The sequence below is a fragment of the Condylura cristata genome, unplaced genomic scaffold, assembly GCF_000260355.1.
Source record: "Condylura cristata isolate star-nosed mole 26May11 unplaced genomic scaffold, ConCri1.0 scaffold00022, whole genome shotgun sequence".
NCBI classification, from domain to species: Eukaryota; Metazoa; Chordata; class Mammalia; order Eulipotyphla; family Talpidae; genus Condylura; species Condylura cristata.
Genome location: NW_004567123.1, coordinates 7,490,069 through 7,514,208, shown reverse-complemented (window position 1 = coordinate 7,514,208; position 24,140 = coordinate 7,490,069). Strand labels below are relative to the sequence as shown.

At 37.7% G+C, this 24,140-nt stretch overlaps 1 protein-coding gene across 2 annotated transcripts in view; it reads right to left on the bottom strand.

Moving 5' to 3' along the window:
- The window catches only part of KIF16B (kinesin family member 16B), a 252,959-nt gene that overhangs the window by 18,940 nt on the left and 209,879 nt on the right, over positions 1–24,140 (bottom strand). For both annotated transcript variants that reach the window (XM_004687156.1, XM_012728321.1), the window contains one exon: positions 14,198–14,281. In XM_004687156.1, coding sequence (XP_004687213.1) covers positions 14,198–14,281 — 84 coding nt within the window. The remainder of the gene's footprint in view (positions 1–14,197; positions 14,282–24,140) is intronic.

The following is a 24,140-nucleotide window of genomic DNA, read 5'->3' as shown; positions in this document are numbered from 1 at the left end:
TTACTAGAGATGTGCTCCATCAAAATGAAGGAGTAAATCAAGGAAAGAGATGACACAGGAAGCAAGGAAAACAACTCAACAGAACCAAGAATGATGGAGAAGGAGTGTGACTCAGTCTGAATAGAGCAAGGAAGATGTTTCAAGGAAAGACGTCTTCAAAAGGCTATATTCACAGAATACCCAAGGGCCTGATGCTTTCAGAAAAGCATCTGAAACTCAGTATTTAATAAACTAAGCAGCCCCACAAGCTTCCCTCCAGCAGTGCTCACACCTGGTGAGGACCGGTCGGTCAGGGGAATGGCAGGTGTGCTGGCCAGTTGAAGGAAGACGGTGGGATGTTAATAGACAGCAAGTATGTCAAACCAAAAATCAAGAAGCAATACATGAATACAATTGGAGTCTGGAGGAAAACACAAAAGGTGATTCCTAGCTACTGCTGGGGAAAAGGAAATAAATGGAGAGTATAAGAAGAGCTGGAAGGGCCACACTTCAGAAAGGCCTAGCCGACACCATCATCATTTCCAGGAACTGCTGTGTTTTCTGGTTACACAAGAGTGGATATTTATTTTATTCACTATATGATAACACCATATAATTATATATAAATGGAATAGTGCATTATACCTACAACTGACATCCCTATACACATCCACATTGATAATACATCTATAACCTACATAGCTCTAAGCTATAACTATATTATACCACCTACTTAATGATATTTATGATTATATTTATGTATACATTTATGTATAATGATCTATAAATAATTAAAGATATCATGTTTTATCTTATTTCATAATTACTAATATACACATACGTCTCCTCCAATGAGTATTAATGATGCATGCACTGGGTGGAAAGAAAAACAGCAAGCTCTCACAGAAATGAGAAAGTCTAAATGAATAAGTAGGAATACAACCAGAAGTTAACAATACAAAAATTGCATTATTGTTACATGATTCAAAGTGGTTGCTAATTCCAACATAATTTTAACTTGTGCATCACAGGAAGATGGTAGATGTTTTCTCTCCACCCTCTATCGTGAGGGCTATCGTGAGCCACCATGTGGCTCAACTAGGCCCATTCTTTTCCCCCTCCTTTCGGCTGTATTTCTGCTTCTTCCCCTGAGGCCTGGGAGCTAATTAAGAACTTCAGTTTAGAAGACCTTTCCTATTCACCCCTGCTGTGCCACAGCATGAATGTGAGATGTAAGGGGTGGCAGAATGAGAAAATATTAAAATGATATTTAATTAAGCAGAGTAAACAGTAAGGTCAATAGCAACTGGATGCTCCCATCTGTCTCCAAAACAGGCAGGCAAGCTACCTCCAGGTACAGGCAACAGAGGGAGCTTGTATGCTCTTCTTATGATAGCTACTTCTGATTCAGAGGCAATGAGACATTTAATAAAAGAAAACAAAGAGCAATGCCTGTATCTAGAAGAATAGGAACAACCCTCCAGCTGTTTAACGCTGCACTGTTCAGGCTTCATTTCATTTTGCTTTTAAAAGTAACCAAGGAAATGAAAAATGTTCTACATCAAACTCTATAAATAGCACACAAGTTCTGAAGTTTGCATCGTGGGTTGTGTTGCTGGTGCTATCTCCACGAGCAGGAGTGCTGGAGGTGGTTATGTATATGTCAAACCTCACACACTTTGTTAATGATCATGGGAGCTAGGGAGATGACAGATGTTCCTGCCTTTATTCTATGACCACACATGAGGTGGGACTGTAATTGGGACTGACACTGGAACACTGACGCCCAATAAATGAAAAAATTAGCACTGAAGCTAGATCTGGCATAAGCAGAAATGGCTCCTGCTATGACTGATTTTGTGTGTCAACTTGACCAGACCACTGGGTGCCAGAGATTTGTCAAACATGATCTTGGTGTGTCTGTGAGGGTTTTTAGATGAGATTAATATTTCAGTAAATAGACTGAGGAAATAAGAGCATTTTTCCAAATGTGGAAAAATAGAGCAAAAAGAGTGGCCATCCCTCAAGATAAGGGAAACTCTTTTGTCCTCACTGACTCGAGCCAGGACATTAGTCTTTCCCTGTCTTGGGATTTGAATGGCAGTTATCAGCTCTTCTCAGATCTCTAGACTGCTGGCATTTAGGTGAAACAAACTATTGGCTCCAACATCTTCGCTCCTTTAGTTACTAGATTGCCAAGTGAAGATGGTAGGGCTTTCTTAATCTTGAGCATCCACAATTGTGTAAGCGACTTGCCTACAAAACACACACAACACACAAACACACACACACCATTGGTTGTTTCCCTGGAAAACCTTAACAGTTTCTAAATCCCAATTTAGATCTATTGCAATACTGAGAGTTGTGTGTAGAAACACAAGATTTCACTGTCTTTTTTTTTTTTAAAGATTGATTTATTTATGCATACAGAACTGGAGTATACACCAGAGGTACAGGGGCAGTGAGAGGCTTCACCAGAGACAGAGTAGGCATCAGATGAGATGGATCTACTGAAATACACTACTGAAATACACTGCTGTGGGCAGGTCAGGAGAAATCTGCTGTGCCATGTGGGTCACCTCTGGGGCGGGGATCGAATTCATGCTGAAGTGGCATTAGCTTCTTAGTGCTCCCTGCGCCACCAGGGAGGACCCCAGATTTCACTGTCTTAAGATGAATGTCCAGGATCTTGGGTGTCCACTAATTTCAGCACTCCCAGCTCTCACTCAAGTACCAGCTAAGCAGATTCTACCTTCTACTTCCCATGTATCTGTCTAATTCATACACTTCTATCCATTCCAGCTGCTATCAATCCTCCTTCGGGCCACAGTCATGTATTACCTGAAGACAGCACCAGTCTGATTGCTGTATCCTTCTTGCCCCTATCTTCCCTGCTCCTACCATTCTCTCCACAGTAGTAAGGCCTTATCTTCCTCTTCTTAAAAATACTACCCTTGGGCCCTCCCTGGTGGCACAGAGGGTTAAAGCACAGCACAAAGAAGCTAAAGCCTCTTCTGCATGAGTTCGATCCCCGCTTGCCCCGGAGGTGACCACATGGCGTGGCAGACCTCTCCTGACCCACCCGCTGCTCCTCAGCAGTGTACTTCGTCGATCTGCCTGTTCTGCTCCCCACTCTGTCTCTGGTGAAGCCGCCCCTGAGCTTCTGGCCTGTACCCCAGTTCTCTATGCACAAATAAATAAATCTTTAAAAAAAAAAAAATACTACCCTCTCCTCAATATCCTCTGGATCAGGTCAAAATCATGGAGCTGGCTTTAGGATCTGGCTTTTCCTGTCTACCCTGCAACAGTCTCATCTTTCCACAACAAATTCAGATACTTGATCCTACTGTAGTCCCACTAAATTAGAATTTACCAGAAAAAGGTCTAGGAATATAGTTTTCAAAAAGCTGCTCAACATAACTTCAAAGATCAACCAGCTGGGTGTGAGCAGCACTGTTTTACGAAACACATCCTCCGATAAGGTCACAGGCAGTTCCTGACCATTGAGTACAGGCACAGTAAGCCTGAAAGTGGACATGACGATCATCACTGGGTTGCTCTAATAAACACAGTGAAAACAGAGACCATCAGACATCGCCACCTAAACTGCGTTCATTGCAAAAAAAATTCGAGCCTTAACTTGATCAAGCCCCTGTATCTAATTACTGGTTTTCAGAAAATGTAGGATTAGAAAAGCATGGTGAATGACACCATGGGATGCAATTAGCAAAATCTACAATGTTAGAATTCAATGAATAAATGACATGATTTCACTAACAGATAGTGAGGAAAAGAGGACGAAGGGAAATCTATATTCTAAAAAACTCCTTAGAGACCTATTAACCAATGCTATATGTGTATAAAATTTGGGTCATCATTAAGGACATTGATTGGGGGGAAAAGAGGAGAAAACTGATGTGATCTGAACATTAATTAATATTTATTTATAATGAGATTAATTTTATGTGTTTCTGTGTGGGTGTGATAATAGCATTTGACTGTGATTTTTGTAAATGGTTGTGATTTAAAAAAATAGTCCTGCTTTTTAAAGAAATACATCTAAAAATTTATAAATAAACTAATCTGATGTTGTCTTAAAATATTCCCAAATGTGTGTGTGTATAGTGGTTAGGTGTGTAATTATAAAAGATAGATCAGATGGTGAGTGAATGTTGGAGAAATCTAAGAACATAGGGTTTACTACTTTATTCTTTCTGGTTTTATAACTATTGCATAAGAAATAAAGTAAAAAGAGAAGATATAAGTGACGGACATCTCTGTCATGAGATCTCAAAGTTCCTTTACACACTGAAAGTTGAAGGTAGTTGAACAGCCTTCCGCATAGTCTAAATTTGCAAAGGAATGCATTCTTTGATTCAAAAAATTATTTCAATATCTGATAATGATGAATTCAACACTCCATGTAAAAGCACTTTCTCTTGAGCTTGCATGAGTTGCAAAAGATTGTCAAAGAAGGTCACTCTGTACCAAGGAGAACCTGGGGCCATGTCCTTTAATGGAGATGTTCTTCTCTCTACCATGGGAAATTATAACCACATTTTGATGCTAAAACTAAGTGCTGAAATCCTTCTAGTACTTCACTTCACATTAACTTGACAGAAGATAATTTCTGCTTTTCTGTCTGACAGAATTAAAGGGAATTTAGCTTTAGTACAGTACAAAGTCAAGAGGTAAAGGAAGGGGCAGCCTACATTCAAATTTCTTAAGTGACCCTTGAAAAAATTTTTACAAATTATACTGACAGTGCAATTAAATGCTATATAAGTCACTTAAAATGTGCTAAGTGATACAAAAGAGAAGAAAAAAAGGTCCTTTGAACCAAGCGTGAACTGAAAATGTCTTTGAATTAATACATGAAAATTATAGGGGAAAAGTATCTTTATAATTATTTATCAATTGTATAAGTACCCACCTGATTATTGACCTATTTTAGAATTATGTGATTATGAGAGATTTCTTATTTGGTTTCTCGGTTCAAATGTAATTTACAAGGGTGGTCTGCTTAGTGAGTACTTCATTAATTTGCAGAATGTGAAACACACTGATTCATGAAGACAGGTATCTACCTTGATTTTGGAAAGAATAAGGGAATAAAAATAGTTCTTAGTAAAGACAGATAAAAGAGATTTTCAAATTTCAGAGTAATGAATGAGTAACTTACAATGAAATATAAATTAGTGTATACTTAATACTGGAGAAATTGTATAAAATTTAATTTGTTAGAGGATGACTACCTTCCATTTAATAACAATTTAATCTCATACTTTTAAGGAAAATATGGAAATACTTGTTTGTGATTCTTAAATCAACAACTGTTTGTGGAAACCAAAGTGAGGTTTTTCCTTCCAGTTGGAGATGCAGTCTTTAATGTGACCATAAAGGGCCATTTTACACTGATACTGTAAGAAGTTTTGTTGCATAAAATGATTTCTTGACAGGAGTTTGCCTCTAGCAGTTCACTCTTATTCATACTCTTTTCTCTCCCTTTTATGGCATTGCTTACTTCAAGTACCTTTCTTAGGTAAATCCCATACATTTGTATAGCCAATAATACTTCTGCCAGTTAATAAGTAAGAGATTGAAGTTCAGGGAGGAAACTGACTTCTTATTTACAGATACTGGTGTGTCACAAAGGAAGGTTCCAAATTCAGGTCTGACTTTAGAACCTTCCACATTAGTCCCACATCACCGCATTTCCTATCCTCTCATTGGATCTTAGCAACAGGATCACAACATTTTCAGCTCCTCTGACTCCAGAAAGCACCAGACAAAATAGCCCCCAACGCAGTCACTTATCCCCCTTCAAAAATGCTTTGCTACTGATAATGGAAGCAATTAGCTAATAACAGAAAATAGCCCTGACTAATGTGAATAATCAAATCACCAAAAGAAATATAAAAACATTAATAGGAAGAAAATGGGACTTTCTGTGAGGTATTGCTTAAATCTCTGCCTATGTTTGATTCTACCATTATCCATTTTGTAAGATCAGCAGAGAGTAGATGGAATGAATGTTAAATTAAGCAGAGAATTGCTAGCTATCTTTCAGATAGCTAAATGAATGAAAAAAAAACTGAAGGATTTTTTTACCTTCTGAAATTTTCCCTGGAACTGAAGGGTGTACCCTATAAAATGTCTAAACTAAGTGATTCTATTGTTGGAAATTTAAGGCTTGAAAATAAATCTAAAGTAAGATGAGAAAAGTATTAGAAAAGTTAGGCTGTGTGTGTTGCAAGCACTTTAAGAAAAGTGACCCCCTGCATGAATGGGGTGGCCAGGGAAGGGGCAAGTAGAGATATTAAAACTGAATAAAAAATTTGAACTCTCAAGACTTTATTTTGAAAACAAGTCTTCATTTACTAATTCCATTAGAAAGGATGACACCTACCAACTCTGAGCATCTCTTAAAAAAAAATAAAGGAGTTTAGAGTTGGCGTGAAACAGTGTTCTCTCAACTGTAAACAATTTCAGAGTACTAACAGAAAGCAAGACTACTGTGTGACCAGGAAGGAGCAAAAAAAAAAAAGCAAATTGTCGGAGACCACGCCAGATGTCAAAGTCCAGCTCTGACAGGTGGCCCGTCAGGGATCTTTTCCCAAAAGATGAGGCCGCGTTAGCAAAATGAGCAATGAGGCAGACACAGACACTCTAGCTGATGCAAGTATCTCCTACTGAGCATCTCAGCGGGTCTTTATTTATATATTAAAGCAGGCAGTGAGATTACACCAACAAAAGCATTGAAACAAAGTAAAAATAATCATTACATATTTTTCATAGTCACTTGGAGACCTCTGTGGCCTTGTACTGGAAAGAAATTTATTTGGTCATCTTAAGAAAAACATAAGAAACAATCAAGGCTTCTAAACGTACCTCATTTTCCAGCATAATCAATCACCTGGGACATTTGGTGATGTTTAACCACCTTACTAACTCCCTAACATAGATTCTTATCCCTATATCCTATTGTTTTAAAAATCATGTATTCCTAAGAATATTACTAATATATTGTTTTTCTAGAGTTCTACTATTGCAACTTATCATTCTTATCTAACTCCTACAACCATTGTCTATCTTAGTCTGGTCTAAGCTAAGGGTATCTAACCACTACTTCACCTGCAAAGTGCTGACCTTTCGAGCACACCACAAAATCTACTTACGCCGCAAGCACACCTCCTGGGTGAGATTCCAGTCACCCGCCATAGTTAGTTTGACACAATTTTGCTTCCCATTGTCTTCAGAGTCACAACCTATTTTTCCCAAACTCTTGCAATGTTAATTTCTGTTATGTATTATGCCAACATACTTTAGCCAAGTTAATTTAGGCAGGCCAAACATATAACCAATTTTAGACCATTATTAACCAAGAACAAATGAGTAAGTTTCAGCAGGCACTGCTGTGGAGACTCCCATGGTTTCATCGTCTTTGGAGGTTTAGAAAACCCCTAGTCTTCTTTGGGAGTCTCCCCAATGCCAGGACCATATCAAAAGACAGCATTGGTTATGCGGCCTACGTTAGCAGCAAATAATCAAAATCTCTATATAATCATGTCTGGACACAGCTACAATCAAGAACATTGTATGAACCATAAATATGATCAAATTCTGGCTAACACGGTTGACTTTTTTTTTTTTTAATTAATCATAGCTTTAAAGTCACTCTCCTCTTCTAGATAAGAATTGTTAGGACACTCAATTGCACAATTAGCCCATCAGACAATTCAGAGTGAAATTCCACTTCCTTGTACTCCCTGCAAACCACATAGCCCAAGCCTAGACCCTACTACAAAGTCTGTGTAACATCTTGCAGAGATGCCCTCGTGCTTCCCATGGTACACATTCTCCCTTGGTGCAATGAATCAATAAATCCAACACTCTTAAAAAAACAAAAACATGTATTTCTGGGGTCTTTGATGGGCAGGCAGTGGCACTTCTTTTTCCCACAGGCAGAGGCTGAAGGGATAAGGCAGTCTAGAAACTCCCCAGCGGCCAGCCTGGCTGTCAGAGACGCAGGGTGCGTGCAGACAGAACTACTCACTGTGAACAACAGCTACGTCAGTGTGGGGAAACTGCTTATTTCATAATCATCATATGTCTCTGCTCTTTTTTCACAATGGACAACAGCTCCAATATAATTAAACTATCTGAAAACTCTTTCTAATTTTAGACTATAATTTCACAGGTTGAAAGACAAGAAATGCCTGGTGTCTTCTAGGTATCACCAAGTAGAACTACTCACATTGTTTTAGTGCCTTTGCTCTCAGAAATGGATTTTCTAAATAGAAGTGACCAATTAAGATCTCATTCCACTTTATGATTACTGGTAGCCAGTATTCTTTTGTCTTCTTAACTTTTGTTTTTAAAAGATTTATTTACTTATACATATAAGAACTGGGGTACAGGCTTAAAGCAGCTCTAGAATGAACCTCAGGACCCTATTGCTTTCCACATGGGAGAGTGGTATTACCCTAATTTACAGATAAGGAAGTGGACACGGTGACATTAAATCCAATGAAGCAAACCTAGGATTGAGACTTGGATGATCTGCTCCAAGATCTTCACTCATAGTTACCACATTTTTTTTTAATCTATCTTAATAGGAAGATGGAATGAGATGAAAATGAGGAAGAAAGTAAGTAGCAGCCTTGAGTTGTTGTCTGCTCTAGTAGTTGGAAGAAAATGTCCTAGAAATTTCTCAGGTTTTTATTTACAGAGGTGGTTGCTTTAGTCTTGAAAGTTTTCTAGGCTTTTTGGATTTCACTTGTTTTCATTAATTACAGTTTTCTCTTTGGAATGAAAGCTTATTAAGATAATTAGTAGAAATGCTTTCAGGTAGATAACCTTCTCTGAAAACAGTAACCCAAAATGCACCTCTCATCAATCATGAAAAACAAAGAAAAAAAAATACATTAATTTAGGCCCAATTTGGGAAAGTTTTTTGATAATTCACCAAATAATTCAATGAATGTGCAGCATATGTGAGATATCAGGGCAAATTAAGAATTAAATTAGCTATCAATTTTGCTGCATTCAAATAATTTAAGAGTACAAGAGAAAATCTCTGAGACATAAACATTTTTGATACAAGCAGGAAAATGACAGGAGTCTTTAAAGAAGTAATGGGAAGGTTTCATGGACATTCCAGAAGAATGATATTCAAAGGGAGGTTTCTATTTTAGATACTTTGCTGCATTTCATAACAATGACTTTATATGTGTGGAACCTATCTATCATAAAATAAAACTTGTCTTGTATTTTACATGAACTTTTCAAGTAATTAATTCTCCTTTTGCAAAAGTATTGATAAATAATGGAGAGTAAAATAACAATCCTTTTACTACTGTAATTTGAGAAGCAGTACATTCTAAAGCCAAGTCACTCACTCTGGGATGTTGAAGGTCTATTTGCTAATAAATATTGTGCCCATGATTTAATTCTTTGCAATCACACAGATGCATGTAATTCCTATATATGTGTCTATCTATGACATATAATATTCAAAATTACAAAAATCTCTAAGTTATTATGAATTTACATTCTTCAGTAATTCAGAGAGGAAATAAATCTGCTAGGGAACAGTGTGACCCACTGTCTTTAATAAATAAATAAAAACATAAGCAATTGAGATTCAGAAACTTTGATGAGTCATGAAGCAAATACTGAAAGCCAATAATCACAATAAACATTTTTTATAAATACCAATAAAAGAAATGGTTATAAAGAAAGTCCATCCCTACTATCGTGGTCATAGATGAGGAAACTAATTTCTTTAATTAAGGAATACTACTTGGGGCCCTCTCTGGTGGCACAGAGGGTTAAAGCACTGCACCAAAAAGCTTAAGCCACTTCCGCATGAGTTCGATTCCCGCCTGCCCCAAAGGAGATCCACATTATGTGGTAGACCTCTCCTGACCCGCCTGCTGCTCCCCTCAGCAGTGTACTTCATCGATCTGCCTGTTCTGCTCCCCGCTCTGTCTCTAGGGAGTCCTCTCACCCTCCGCATCTCTGGCTTGTACCCCAGTTCTGTATGCATAAATAAATAAATCTTTAAAAAAAATAAAGAATACTACTTGGCACAGACCACAGATACTCAATAATTGCTGAATGAATGGTATACAGGAATAAATAGACAGTACATCTTAATTAGCATTGTGAAAGTAATGATGGAGGCCATTCTTTCTTAAAAAGAAATGCCATCTTTTTTATAGGGAAATTCAGTCCTATTTCTTTAACATTTATGCATGTATGTGTAGAAGAACTGGGGTGTATGCTAGAGGTGCAGATGTAGGAGCATGGGGGTTTGGAGGACAGGATTCACCAGAGCCAGAGTGGGGAGCAGGCAGATTTACTTAAATACTCTGCTGAGGGGAGCAGTGGGTTAGATAGGAGAGGTCTGCTTTGCCAGATGTGGGTTAGCTCCCTGGCTGGGGTTCGAACTCAGGTAGTAGCAGTAACAGTGCTGAGACTTAACTCCTAGGTCACTGGGGAGGCCCTTCCAGTGTCAGTTTAAATGCATGTTCAGTTTAAATGCAGAATGTGCTGATTATTAACACAATTTTTTGTCAAAGATACTCCAGTGTGAACCCAAACTTACTGTATGACCTGACTAATCCTCCTAAAACATAAACTTCCTTACCTGTACAATGGAGATAACAATAGGACATACTTTAAAAGCTAGCTGACAGGAGTAAATGGCCTTCTATAGCAACATTTCACTCAAGCTGGGAACTCAGTAAATACTAGTAAATGTGAGATATCAGTTGGTATGTGGAAACACTGAAATTGCCAATATTCCACTATTTTGACCTACAACATAGCAGTTTCATGTGGTTTAACATAATAGTAAGAGTATCTGTCTCTAAATAGAGTAAAAAAGCAGCTTTCTGTTCAAAATAACTCATCAGGCAAAGATGGAAGTATTATTTTCCTACTACCTCCACAGCTTCTCTGCCCACATGTACCTCCTGGGCTGCTTGCTGGGATTTAACAGGCTGCACGCGCCTGCAGAGCATGTCAGGATAGGGACTGTTATCCTAATCTTCTGACAGCGCAATGGCAGAGTGCGCCCACCATACACACACGTCCATGGAACTGGTGCTACCAAGGCACCAGGAGGCGGCAACTGGAAGATCTAACCACCTTAGAGACCTTCAGAGGGACTTTATGGTCCTTTTGAGCAAAAGTGTCATGTGGTATTTAAACACGAATTATAAAGTAGTAACAGCCAGTTTCGGAAAACAAATCAGAATTGCAGGGAAACTTTATATATTTGTGAAGTTGAATCAAGTTCATCAGTAAGAGTCAGTATGGAGGCACTCTATGGTGGCGCAACGGGTTCAAGCTCAGCACTGCAGGCTAGCTGTAGCCACTTCAGTGTGAGTTCAATCCCAGTCCTGGAGGTGACCCACATGGTGCAGCAGGCCTCTCCTCTCACCCACTACTCCCTCCCCTCAGCAGTGTACTTTGTGGATCTGCCTGTTCTGCTACCCTCTGGTGAATCCTTTCAATACCCCTGAACCTCTGGCTTGTACTCCCATTCTGTATGCATAAATAAAATCTTTAAAAAAAAAAGTCATATGAATATTCCTCCACTGATCATTTTACTCGCTCCAACTTTCTATGCCTCAGTATGTTCAATGCTACAATCCTTGGAGTCCTACACTCTGATCCCCACCACTATCACCACACACACAACCAGTGTTTTTCTACCCACGGTTAGAACTGAGTCTCTAAAACATGACAGAAAATTTTAATTCCCATCATTTGTACAATAGTTATTTTAACAGATTCAACTTATGTAACTTAGAAAATGTCAATTTGGTATCTATGTATTGAATGTGAATTAATTTTTTTTAACTGATACATTTAAGGTTCAAATTGTGGCAATATTTTAATATCAAGAAAGATCAAAACTGATTGAATGTTTGCTTAAAACACTGTTGCAGCTATCTGTTGCATTTCTGGATTTTAAAAATCACCAGATAATTCTTTTGAATAAACACAGTCTATATTAGTGTCTTCTAATATGAATTGTGTCCTTTTGGGATGAGTCTTTCAGCATGGGTTTATGTATTTAACTATATTTCATGGTTTCATGCAAAAAATTAAATGTTTTTAAAGGGAAAGAACTGTCTTAATTATCTTTACACACTACAAAATACCTAGCGCTATCTACCAGTATGTAATGGAATTAAATAAATACAAATGAATTAAGTTGAAAAGTACAGGGAAAGAATTAGGCTATTTTTCACATGAAAATACACTGTATCAAACAGCAGCTTAGGATGTTAGATTTAAAAAAGTCATAATAATCAAAGGAAATTAACGAGGAATCTCAGATTAATTTCCATTAATGTGAAGTTGAATTACATTCATTCCAAGAAACCATAGAGTTCCAAGTTTTTCTGTCAATATTATGTGAAACACATTTAATTTAAAAAGTAAGCATCTATTTTCATAAGTTGTGGAATTCATTCTGTAAAGCCAAATCCCATGGTGAAGAACAGCCACAGGCAAGAGAAAAGATCCTTGTAACAGTGCAGGCCTTAACAGAAATGTTCAACAGCTGATGGCTTAATAGGGCTACATGATCAAGGAGATACTGGAAAAAAAGACACATTCTACTTGCAAGTACCAAGAATGAAAGGACGTGCTGAACTCTGGTGACTGGAATGGAAGATGAGTATCACCAACAGTTGCACTCACAAATGCACATCACACAAAATGCCTAATTGGCCATGGGTATTCGCCCTGTAAGTTACATTAGAGCCCTCGTAGGGCAGATGACAACAGTCTATGTCCTGCTGATTTACGTTATAAATTTGTTTTTTTTTATAGTATCATTCTCCCTGTTTCCATTAAAGGTGAGTTAAGAGAACTGAAGCTGGTAAAGGTCATAAGAACATCACTAGCTCTATTACTATTTTTTAACTTTTTGTATGATATAATCAAACCTTTATGAGAACTCAATCAGACTTGCTCACCATGATAATCTTTTGCTTGATGGCAAATTCTTCAGTTAGATATTAGAGTCATATCATCTCATAGGAAGATTTTTAGAACCCTACAATGACCCAAACAAACCACAGTCTGAATAGTGCCAAGGCTTCTTAAAAAGTACAACTGTATGATTTTGCTCAAACACCTGTGAGCATGATCACATCTTCAAGTGTTTTCTCAGAACAGTGCTACAGCGAAGATTTCAAAGCTCTAAAATGTCCCTCCTGGATACAATCTCCTAGTCTTCAACCTCTCTATACTTTCCACTTCTGCCCGTCTGCTCCTGGAACCCCCTGCTTCTGGAAGTTTCCCTAGTCCCCGGTTCACGGGTATTAAGCAGACGGCATAGAGAACCCTTCCCAGCTGGTAGTCACTAGGAATGGGGATAATTTAATTTTTATGTAATACTTTACTATTCAGGAAAAACTATGGTGTCATCTCTTATTTGATTTCACCTGAAATAGGTGACTTTATTCTTCTTAAAATGTAGATGGTATTATTTGTGATCTTATTCTGTTTGCCTCATGCGAGGGTCACCAACAACCAAGGACAACCTGCGACTGAGCCTCCGCAATAGTCTCAAACTCATTAGCATTAGGTTCCAATAACATAAGCAGCTCTATCCTGTAAAGTAATATAAACTATATAAGGTAGTCAATGATGTGTACTGGCATTAAGGCAGTCAGAAAAACAACAGTTGTGTTGAACCAAAGTTCGACATGTAGGTGGCTCAGATTGAGTTAAAATAAATCAAACAAAACCTAACCATGCCTAAAATAGGTATGTGTCTTTTTGCTTCCAACTAGCTCGAAAAAGTAACAATCATGAAATACTATAACTCTTCAGCTAATTAATTCAAATTTTCTGCAACATGCTTTGTATCCTCATCCTGTATTACATACCATCTGTCAATGGTGAATATTTAGTTCTCACTCACAACCTGCTTCTTAACCCTTAGAATAAATGCATCTCCTTAAAAATCAGAGAAATGTTTTGTTAGACCAGAACAGGATAAAGACCTACCTTTTAAATAAACTCTTATCATTACTTTATAATATGCTGCTGCCATATCCTGTGTCAATAAAGCAGCACCGTCTTAATCATGAACAAGTGTGACAGTGTTCAACAGGAGTAAGTCTCACTGGTCAATGAGATTCAGAAGTTTTTCTGTATGAAGAGAAAGTAGGTTTACTTCTATTACCTCTAAGTGACTTCGCCTCTCAGCAATCACACGTTCATCCTTGTTTCCGAACAGCTTCTTTGGAGGAAATTCAAGGGAAGCAAGCTGAAATACACATATTTTACAAGTGATGATTAATATCACACTTACGATCTTTGAACTGTTGTTCGTATATCATTTGGAATTTCTATCATGGGTTGAAAGGCGAAGAGATTGAACTTTTAAGATGCTAGGGTCTCCTTGCTTTGCTACCAACCAGCTGTGACCTTGAACAAATCAGGTGATTTTTCCACAATGGACAAATAATAAGGCAGAAGTATGAGACCTCAAAGAAAGGACAGACCTGAATCTCAGTGTTTAGTCTCAGTCTCAGGCATAATTAGATTCTTTGACAGATGGTACATCACAACTTTCATTTTTTAAAACACAAATTTGTTGTTTCTAGTGCCATTCTTATACTAGAACTAATTGTGTGAGATGAGAACATGAAAACTCAACTTGCACACTACCTAAACATTTTGTAAAATTGCTCTTTGGCCATTGCTAAAGTTCTTTCAACATTTTATATTGCCTTTTTATTTCAATTACTACTGCAAATGAAGATTGCCCATGTGAAGACTTCCCTGAATTTTCCTGCCTTGTTCCCTACCTAGTAAAGGTTCAGAATCTGTTTTTATCCAGGTCTTAGGATTTTAGTTCTGCTCCTTATGCTTCTCTTCTCAGCTGTATAAAAAACATCATACAATAAGTTTTATTATAGACTCGGAGACAAGAAAGATCTTCATGACCTGGTGAAAATGTGACCAGTCAGAAATGTTTTGGATGAATGAATACTAAGCAGAACTAATTGCTGGTATTGACTGAATTCATATTCCTTCCCTAAATTGTGAGTTTCAGAAAAATTGAGAGGGCAATGAAATAATATCAAGAAAAATCAGCATTTTCCCCCCACAATATAGGTCGCAATATGCCACAAAACTCCTATTTTATATAAATCTCTCAGTTGATTTATATTGCTACAGTGGGAGTCAAAAATTACCAACTAGCATCTGCATATACAGGACTTTGAAAAAATAGTATTAAAGTGCAAAAAATGCATATAAGTCAATAAGTTGATGAATTTTCAACATCTGAACATACTGTGACACCACTTCTACCAGGAACACTTCTACCAGCACCTCACCAATCCCCCAAAAGGTGCTCTCCTCCAGATGTTCCCTCCCACCACCTACAAAAGCTGATACTAGGCCATCTTCTAACAGTATAGTTTAATTTTCCCTGTTTTGGGACTACATGTAATAGTAGCATACAGTATGACTGCCTCAGTATCATAACCACTCTAGTACATTTTGGGCATGAAGTAGAGTAGCAATAATCTGTCCATTCCCCTGGGGATTTCATGCCCATTACATGAATACTCAGTTATTTGTTTAGTTTCTTGTTATTGGGCTTTGGCTGTTTTTCAATTTCACCACTAGGAATATGCTGCTCTATATACTTACAATAGGTCATCTAAAATGAACATGTTCACATTTCTGTTGCTCATGCTCTCATAAATAAAAGTGCGGAGACACTCAGTACTCAAGTGTTGAGCTGGATCTGAAACTATCAAATGGTTTTCCAAAGTGGTTTTATTAGCTGATACTTCCAGCAGTGGTGGTTAAAAGATCCAGTTACTCAACATCTTCACCAACATGTTATGGTTGTCTTTTCATCTTCGCTATCCTGATGGGTATGAGGTGGTTTCTAATGTGGTTCAAATGTATTTGGCCCTAGTGACAAATGACGCTGAATATCTTTTCACATGCTCAGTGGTCATCTGTTTAATCATTTCTAGGAAGCTTCTGCTCAACTCATGGCCATTGTTTATTAGGTATGTGCCTTTTCCTTAAAGAATAATTATCCTTTTTCACTTTCTTCATGGTGTCTTTATAGTCATTTTTTAAAGTTAAGTGATGCCAGATGTTTGTTCCTTTCCTCTACTATTCTTTCTGACAAAGTAGAGAAAGCTTGAGGTGGGTGGGGTTTAGAACTTCTCCTTTTCTCATCAATACTGAATTTGATTCTGATATTCAACCATAAAGTCAGTTCAAGATAAAGTCATGGGCAGTGAGATAAAACAATCCACTTTGAATCTTGGCTTTCCTGCTAACTAGCATTTTCTCTGAATATTCTTGGCTGAAAAAAAAAAAGGCAGACAATGACACTAAACCTCAGGTTTCTGTGAAGATTTAGTTAAGGAATGTCAAACAGACCTTACTACTATTATTGTTAGAGATCTGGAATCGTATGTAAGCAGGGTACCGTGTTCTCCTGTTCTGCACTCCCCACTCCTGGACTGACACTATGGCTTCCAGGAGATAAAGATTTTCTGCAGCTCTTGTCTCACTGGCACAAACACACTTCCCATATGCTACAGTTTAGAGGAGACAGGTACACCAGAGCTTGTCTTTTGGGCTTCATCCAGGCTTGATTTCATCCTGGACCGATGTGTTTCCCCCTGATGCAGTCAAACAGCAAGCTTGGCAAGCATGATTTCACAGTTGGTCGTTTTGTCATTTTCTTACGTGACTGATGAGGTGATGTGGTTTCTGTCAGGGGAAATTTATAGTCACACTTGTACACACAACCAGCTATGGTGTGGTAAAAAGACTTCAGGCAGCTAAACCAGGTGGGGAATAAGCATGAAAATTGCCTTATAGTCAACAGTATTCCAACCGGAGACAAAGGCTATATTTTGTGCTAGTAATACCCGCTCTGAAATAATTACATATAAATTATGTACATACTGCTATTCAGAGTTTAGAAAAGGGCAAAATCAAGACACTTTTAGACATAGAATCACAGGACCACAACATTTAACTGCCCAATTTTAGAGACAAAACCAAAACAGGTCAAGGTAAATACTCTCATTAAGAATTAGGAGTTGGCCCTCCCTGGTGGCGCAAGGGGTTAAAGCACAGCACTGAGAAGGTAAAGCCACTTCCACATGAATTTGATTCCCACCTGCCCTGGAGGTGACCACATGGCGTAGCAGACCTCTCCTGACCTGCCCCCTGCTCCCCTCAGTAGTGTACTTCGTCGATCTGCCTGTTCTGCTCCCCACTCTGTCTCTGTGAAGCCTCTCGCCGCCCCTGAGCCTCTGGCCTGTACCCCAGTTCTGTATGCACAAATAAATAAATCTTTAAAAAGAATTAGGAGTTAAGTGACTTCAAAAGGCTCAAAGTCATATGATGGCAGAGTCAAGCTGAGGCATTGGAACTTAGTCTAGGTTTTCCATGGTAATGCTGTAAAAGGTGCCTACAGTGTACAGGAGAATTGCCTCTGAAGTCCTTGGGGACAAAGCACTCAGATGAAAGTAATTAACCTTTCCTTAAAAGTACTGTGAAAGCCAGCTTCTGGGCAGTGACCAAGAATTGGAAGAAGAGTTGTCAATGGATGCTCACTGAAGACCTGCACCTGACAAAGGGTCTTGACATCAGAGGGAATAACAGCAGGGGTGACTAGTCTGAGAGGACTTTCCAGAAGTCTGCCCTAGCACACAGGAAATGATTAATTAGATCCTATCACTTTACTCTTTTCCTAATTAAAAAAATAACAATGGTGGTTATCATTATATATAGTTGAAGTGTGAGAGGGTTCTCAGGGAGAAAAGGAATAAGATCAGAGGCTTCAAGTAATCCACGGCAGAAGTGAAATAGGGTCCTTTGTCCTAGTGGTGGGGCTGAGACATGAACAAAAAAACCAAGGCCATGGGACAAAGTACTATTTTTTTTAAGCTGCCATTACAATAATTTTGTTTATGTCAGAAGTAACTTCCCAATCCTCTTCCCTTTGATAGAATGGGAATTCCATTTTCCTTTTAAAACAATCTAAACAGTGCTGTTTATGCTTTGCTATCTTTAAACACTTAGGGTGAGTGAGATTAAATTGTCAATTTTCTAAGTTGATAATGGCTGAATGTCATCAGTTTCAACTGGTTAAACTTTCTATAAAACTTGGATGTTATTAAGCTACCACTAGGCCAAAAATGCATTTCCAGCTGTTTTACCTGCGAGGTATAAATACTCTTATTTGATGGACTATTGACTGGCTAATATATTCTAAACCAATATTCTTTCAAAAGACTTTTTTTCTTAAAGCAGAATTAAAGGAAAGCTAGATATTTATTTAAAAATATTGGACAGTGAAGTAGACAAGGAGTTTGGAAAGCAGGGCATGAAGCACAGCAGTAATTTGGGGACCAGCAGATGTTGACACAGAACATATTATAGTCACCTCATAAAAGCAACCCATCTTCCAGAAAGAAATTAAAAAAAAAAATCATAATCTTTCTCTGGCTTAGGGGAAAGAGAACAGGGATTTCTGCTTAATTCTTAAAGTAGTAATTCTATAAAAATTCTTAGAGGTGTTTAAAAGTCTAAGGTAAAAGAAAACTTTTTCTCCACAGAACACAAAGCTACAAATTCATTTACTTTAAAACAGAGATGCAAAAGCAATTCTTCAGAGGTTCCATTTCTGGAGTGTGAATTATTTAAACTGTCCAGACAGTTTTAAAATAAGCAATTTACCAAGATTGTAAGAGCTACTTGTCAGGAAATATGACTGAACCCCCAATAAATAAAACATGCCCCCCCTCAAAAAAAACCTCTTTCATTTTGCTGAAAGTACGCTGTCTGAAAATTATTTCCAATCAATTAAAGGAAGAGAAGTCCCACCAGGGTATTTGGAAGGGCCCTGGACTTCTGTTACTGTCTTACATTCAGTGACAACTTTTATTTGCTTGGTTCTTCATGAGAAAAAAATTTAAATAAAAATAAGTCTTACATTTTCATTTTTCTTTGGTTCTTTTTATTGTCAATTTTCATTTATTGTCTAATTTTTAAAATATAGCAGATGGTCTAAATGTGATTTCCATGAGAAATCCCATCAGGAGCAGTAAACAGTAACTGTAGGTAAAAGATGACTCCTCATCCCTATGATTTCCTTGGCAACCTTTGAGAAAAGAAAAACAGTGTCCTGGGCCTACCCTCGTGGCACAGCGGGTTGGCACTGCACTGCAAAGTCAAGCTGTGGTTGCTTAAGTACGAGTTAGATCCCCGCCCCAGAGGACATCCACATGGCACAGCAGACCTCTCCTAACCCACCTGCTGCTCCCCTCAGCAGTGTACTTCGTCAGTCGGCCTGTTCTGCTCCCCACTCTGTCTCTGGTGAATCCCCTCACAGCCCCTCCACCTCTAGACTGTACCCCACCTCTGTATGCATAAATAAATGAAATCTATAGAAAAAAAGAAAAACAGTGTCCTAAATTCCTACATATTTGCTTGTGAAGTTCTTTATTCCTCACAGTAAATAAATTCTAAGGAATTGAGATAAACCTGTCCAACCACATAAAAATACCCCCATAATCTTGATATGAGGGAATCAGCTTCTTTTTCTATAAGATAGAAATAGCTTCTTTTTCTATAAGATTTCATTTCTTTAAAGAGTAAGTACTATCATTTCTCTTTATAATTTCCATGAAGAGAGTTTTGTGTGGAAAAGTATGGTTGCAAAAAAATTCTTTCTACAAACCCTAAAATTTGATGGAATAGTTTTGGTTAAAAAATAGTGAAGACTTTATTTGTTCCCCTCACCTCCTACACAAACACCATAGATATTTTGATAAAAAATAAAGGAATCTCTGTCTCCAGATAGGGGAACTGTCACAGCCCCTCAGAGCAGGCCAGGCAGTAGCCAGGGAAAGCACCATGACAGAGCTGAGAAGAGGGGTTGCCAAAAGCCTCCCTTAGCTCATCTCCAATCCCTGTCACCATTAGCTGACTTACTAAAGAGCATTCAGATTCTTTAGCATCTGACTGTACTGTGATTAAAAAGACAACCTGGGATAAGAAAAATGTAGATATTACAGCAAAGAGGCGGACAGCAGAGCTGAGACAGAAAGAACCTGGATAAACTCTTGTCTCTAGTGTCAGAAGGAGGAAAGGCATGTGTTTGGCTTTACTGCCCAAAGTCAGCAATTCCACACCTTCAGGAACATCAAAGGAGAAGGTATATTTCAAAGTGAACGGGAAAACAGTTCACAAAAATCCTATGAAAAAGTCTGGATCTTCCTTTCCTCTTTGGCCTGGGTTTCCCTCTACAATTAACCTTCATCTAGTCTATACTGAGTTGCCAGCAATTCATCAGTTAAAAGGGGTAAAAACTGGAACTATGTACAAGAAGGGTGGGATGAGGCGATGTATGAATAAAATAAGGAAAAAGCAGATAAAAGAGCCTACACTGAAAGGCTTGGCCACATATGAATAAAATCAGGTAAGAAATTTAATCACAGTTAAAAGAAATTACAAAAACTACTTGTAAAGAAGAGACAAAAGAAGTGATACACAGGCTGGAAAAAGGCTGAAAAGTGAGCCAGATTTTTGAGAAATGGCTGATGGTAGGACTGGGACAGGCAATCGGCAAGATGACCTGGAGGAAGTACTCAAAAACCAAAGCTCAGTCATGGGAGACATCAGAAAGAAAGAAAGAAAGAAAGAAAAAAAATACTGGCTTAGAATAAAAAATATAATGACTGAGTAAACAATAAAGGAATGGAGAACAACAGACAAGTATTGCATGCAGAAGAGTTACTAACAACTAATGTAGCTACTCTGCTCTCAAGGAAGTACAACAAATATCCCCATTCCTACAAAGTGTGCAGTGTCCGGTGGCTTCCTTCCAAGGAGAACATTACAGTGAGAGGGGCAACCTGAGTAATGACAGGGAGAAACCTTCACCTGGTGATCAAGGTCAGTATCCATGGTGCTCAGTCACATTAATAGAGAATGCATGAGTTAAACGTGGTAGATGATAGTGTCATTGCTTCTCTCTGGTTTTTCTTCCCCAAACCCATGTGAAAGATATCAGACAAATCCCAACTGAAGACATTCTGCAAAACACCAGTATTCCCCTAAATTTGTCAAGGTCACTAAAAGCAAGGAAAGCATAAAAAACTGTCACAGCTGAGACGGAACACTATGGAGACAAAAATCCTGAGTGGGATCCTGGAACAGAATAAGGACATTAGGTAAAAACTAAGGAATGGGGTGATCTATCAATATTGTTTCACTAGTTGTAAAGAGTAGAGTATAATAATATAAATTGTTAATTATTGGGTGTGGAGTATATATTCCTTCACATTTTTTTTTTCTGTAAGTTGCAAGCTATTCAAATAGAACTTCAGGTTTCTGATCTGATATGTAAGAAGTTTATAAGTTGTCATTCCTGTCATCACAACAAGAAAAAAAGATAACAAATTGAAAATCAACAACTCCTTTCTGCAGAGAATTGAGGTCCCAGGTCAAACTACTGCCCTCAAATTGGAAGCAGATAACTAGGGGCAGACAAGCACAGCTTAGTGAGTACCCAAGATCACAACTAGAGCTTTGGAGGATTACTTTTAACTGATGAATTGCTGGCAACTCAGTATAGACTAGATGAAGGTTAAAACTTTTCAATTGGCTAGTCTTAGGAAGATCCATTCTTTTGTGAGATTTTAGCTACATGAGGAATACCACCAGAATCTATAACGCTGGGAGGACAGATTGCATGTCCAACAGGAGGAAGGGAAAACATAAACCATTCCTAAAATACCCAGAACTCTCTGTTCTCCTTAACCAGGAGAACTGAACCACCTTGCCTTTTATCAATTATCTGGGAAAACCAACTCAGGCTCACTGAGGCCTAATCATAAGTCTGTGGATCACTCCCCTCCATGCCCAGTGCAGAGTTCCTGAATAACTTCCTGTAGTCATTAGAACAACTACCAGTCTCAGCACCTATTTTAAAAGACTCTCTGAAACCCCCCCCAAAATAATGCAAAAACAAGGGTGCTAGAGGAACACCAAGAATACAGCAAACACTGCCCACTACCCTAGCCATATAAACATGAAATCTTACACTAAAGGTCTACCTACCTAGTTCCTTTCACATAGTATAGCAGGAATAGCTTTCAACAAAATTTACAAGACATGCTGAACACCACAAGCAACAAAAACCCCAGTCTAAAACTATTCTAAAATGAAAAAAGTTGATTGAAATGAGAAAAATCAACACACTTTACTCTCTCCCCAACCAACCCTCTCCCTGCAACCTGCTAAAAAAAAAAAAAAAAAAAAAAAGTGATTCAGACGATCGAGAAAGAAATGAAAGAAACAAAAGCATCATTAGAAAAAAGTCCCAGTAGAAGGAATCAAGGTAGACTGGACACAGTGTACAGAATAAATGAAATGTGCAAAGGGAAATAAAATGCGGCCCCCAAATTTTATACCTAATCAAATGTCTTACAAGAATGCAGGACACAAAAAGACACTCTCAAGTAAATAAGAACTTTGGTTAAACATGATGCTGGATCTTTCAAAACACACTGTATGAACAATAAGATTTCAGGAATGAAGAAGCCAAAGTAAATATGGTACCACTTTTATCATGGGATTTGGGGTAAACAGATTTCAAGTCTCAACTCATTCTTTCTATTCTTTTTTTTTTTTTCATTTTAATTTTTTGAAATCTATATATTCATCCTTTTAGCTGTGCCTATTCATTTAAGTACTAAGAATAATGTGCTTTAAATGTCAGTATTAATTATCTTTAACCTCAAAAATAAGGAGCTGGCCCTCCCTGGTGGTGCAGCCGGTTAAAGCACAGCACAAAGAAGCTTAAACCACTTCCGCATGAGTTTGATCCCCGCCTGCCCTGGAGGAGATCCCCATGGCGTGGCAGACCTCTCCTGACCGTCCGCTGCTCCCCTCAGCAGTGTACTTTGTCGATCTGCCTGTTCTGCTCCCCACTCTGTCTCTGGTGAATCCTCTCACCCTCCGCATTTCTGGCCTGTACCCCAGTTCTGTACGAATAAATAAAACTTAAAAAAAAAAGGAGCTATGCTTAATCAAAGTATAAAAAAGTGATAAAAGGTATGTATATGTTATAATATTTATTAATTTAGAAAGTAAATAAAGTAAATAAAGTGTGTTAATCTTATCTTTGTTAGAAGAGTCAATTGATCATTTATGATGGGGAGACACAATTGATAATTTGTAAATTGAAAACCAGAGAATTGAATGACAGTGTAATAACTTTAAAGTCGCATACATTTTTGAGAATTGGTAGCGAAAAAACACTAAATTTGAAGTTCAGCAATTTCTTTAATTTTACTTCATTTTCTTTTACTTCTAAGTTCAAGTAACATTAAAGTTTGTGATTAAAAATAGTGTATCTATAATGAACCCAGTGCCATAAAGTTATTTCATTCTTTCTATTCTTTTTTTAAATTTTAATTTTTTTATTGATCTATATATCCATCCTTTTAGCTGTGCCTATTCATTTAGGTACTAAAAATAATGTGCTTTAAATGGTAGCATTAATTATATTTAGGGAATGATTTTGAGTAATCTGTTGCTTTCTTATGTGAAATTTTTATAAATGAGCATGTATCACTTTTATAGAAACAATAAAAAGTGATTATTCTTCTAAAAAAATAATGGAACAGTTAAATTAACACCAGATGCCTTTTTCTTTTAATAACCTTGGATTTGGGGCAATCAGATTTCAAGTTTCAACTCAGTAAAGAGTTGGCTATATAATCTTGAACAACATAGAAAATCTTTCTGGTTCCTAGTTTCATCATCTGTTAAATGAAAGAGTTGAGCTAAGATGTTTCAGCTCTGAAATTCTCTAACTCAGGTACTGATGATTAAAATCTCTCTATTCAGAGTTAGAAGTAGCACTTCACAGAGCATGGAGATATTTTACCTATTATCTTGCCTATATAGCTTTTGAGGAGTGTATCTTATTTCCTGTAAAATTTCATAGCATTCTTATTTGAAGTAAAGCAACGATGTGTAGGAGGAAAATAGATCCAATATAATAATGACACATGTTACTTTTTAAGAGGTTGTAGGATAGAAAAAGGAGAGACACAAAC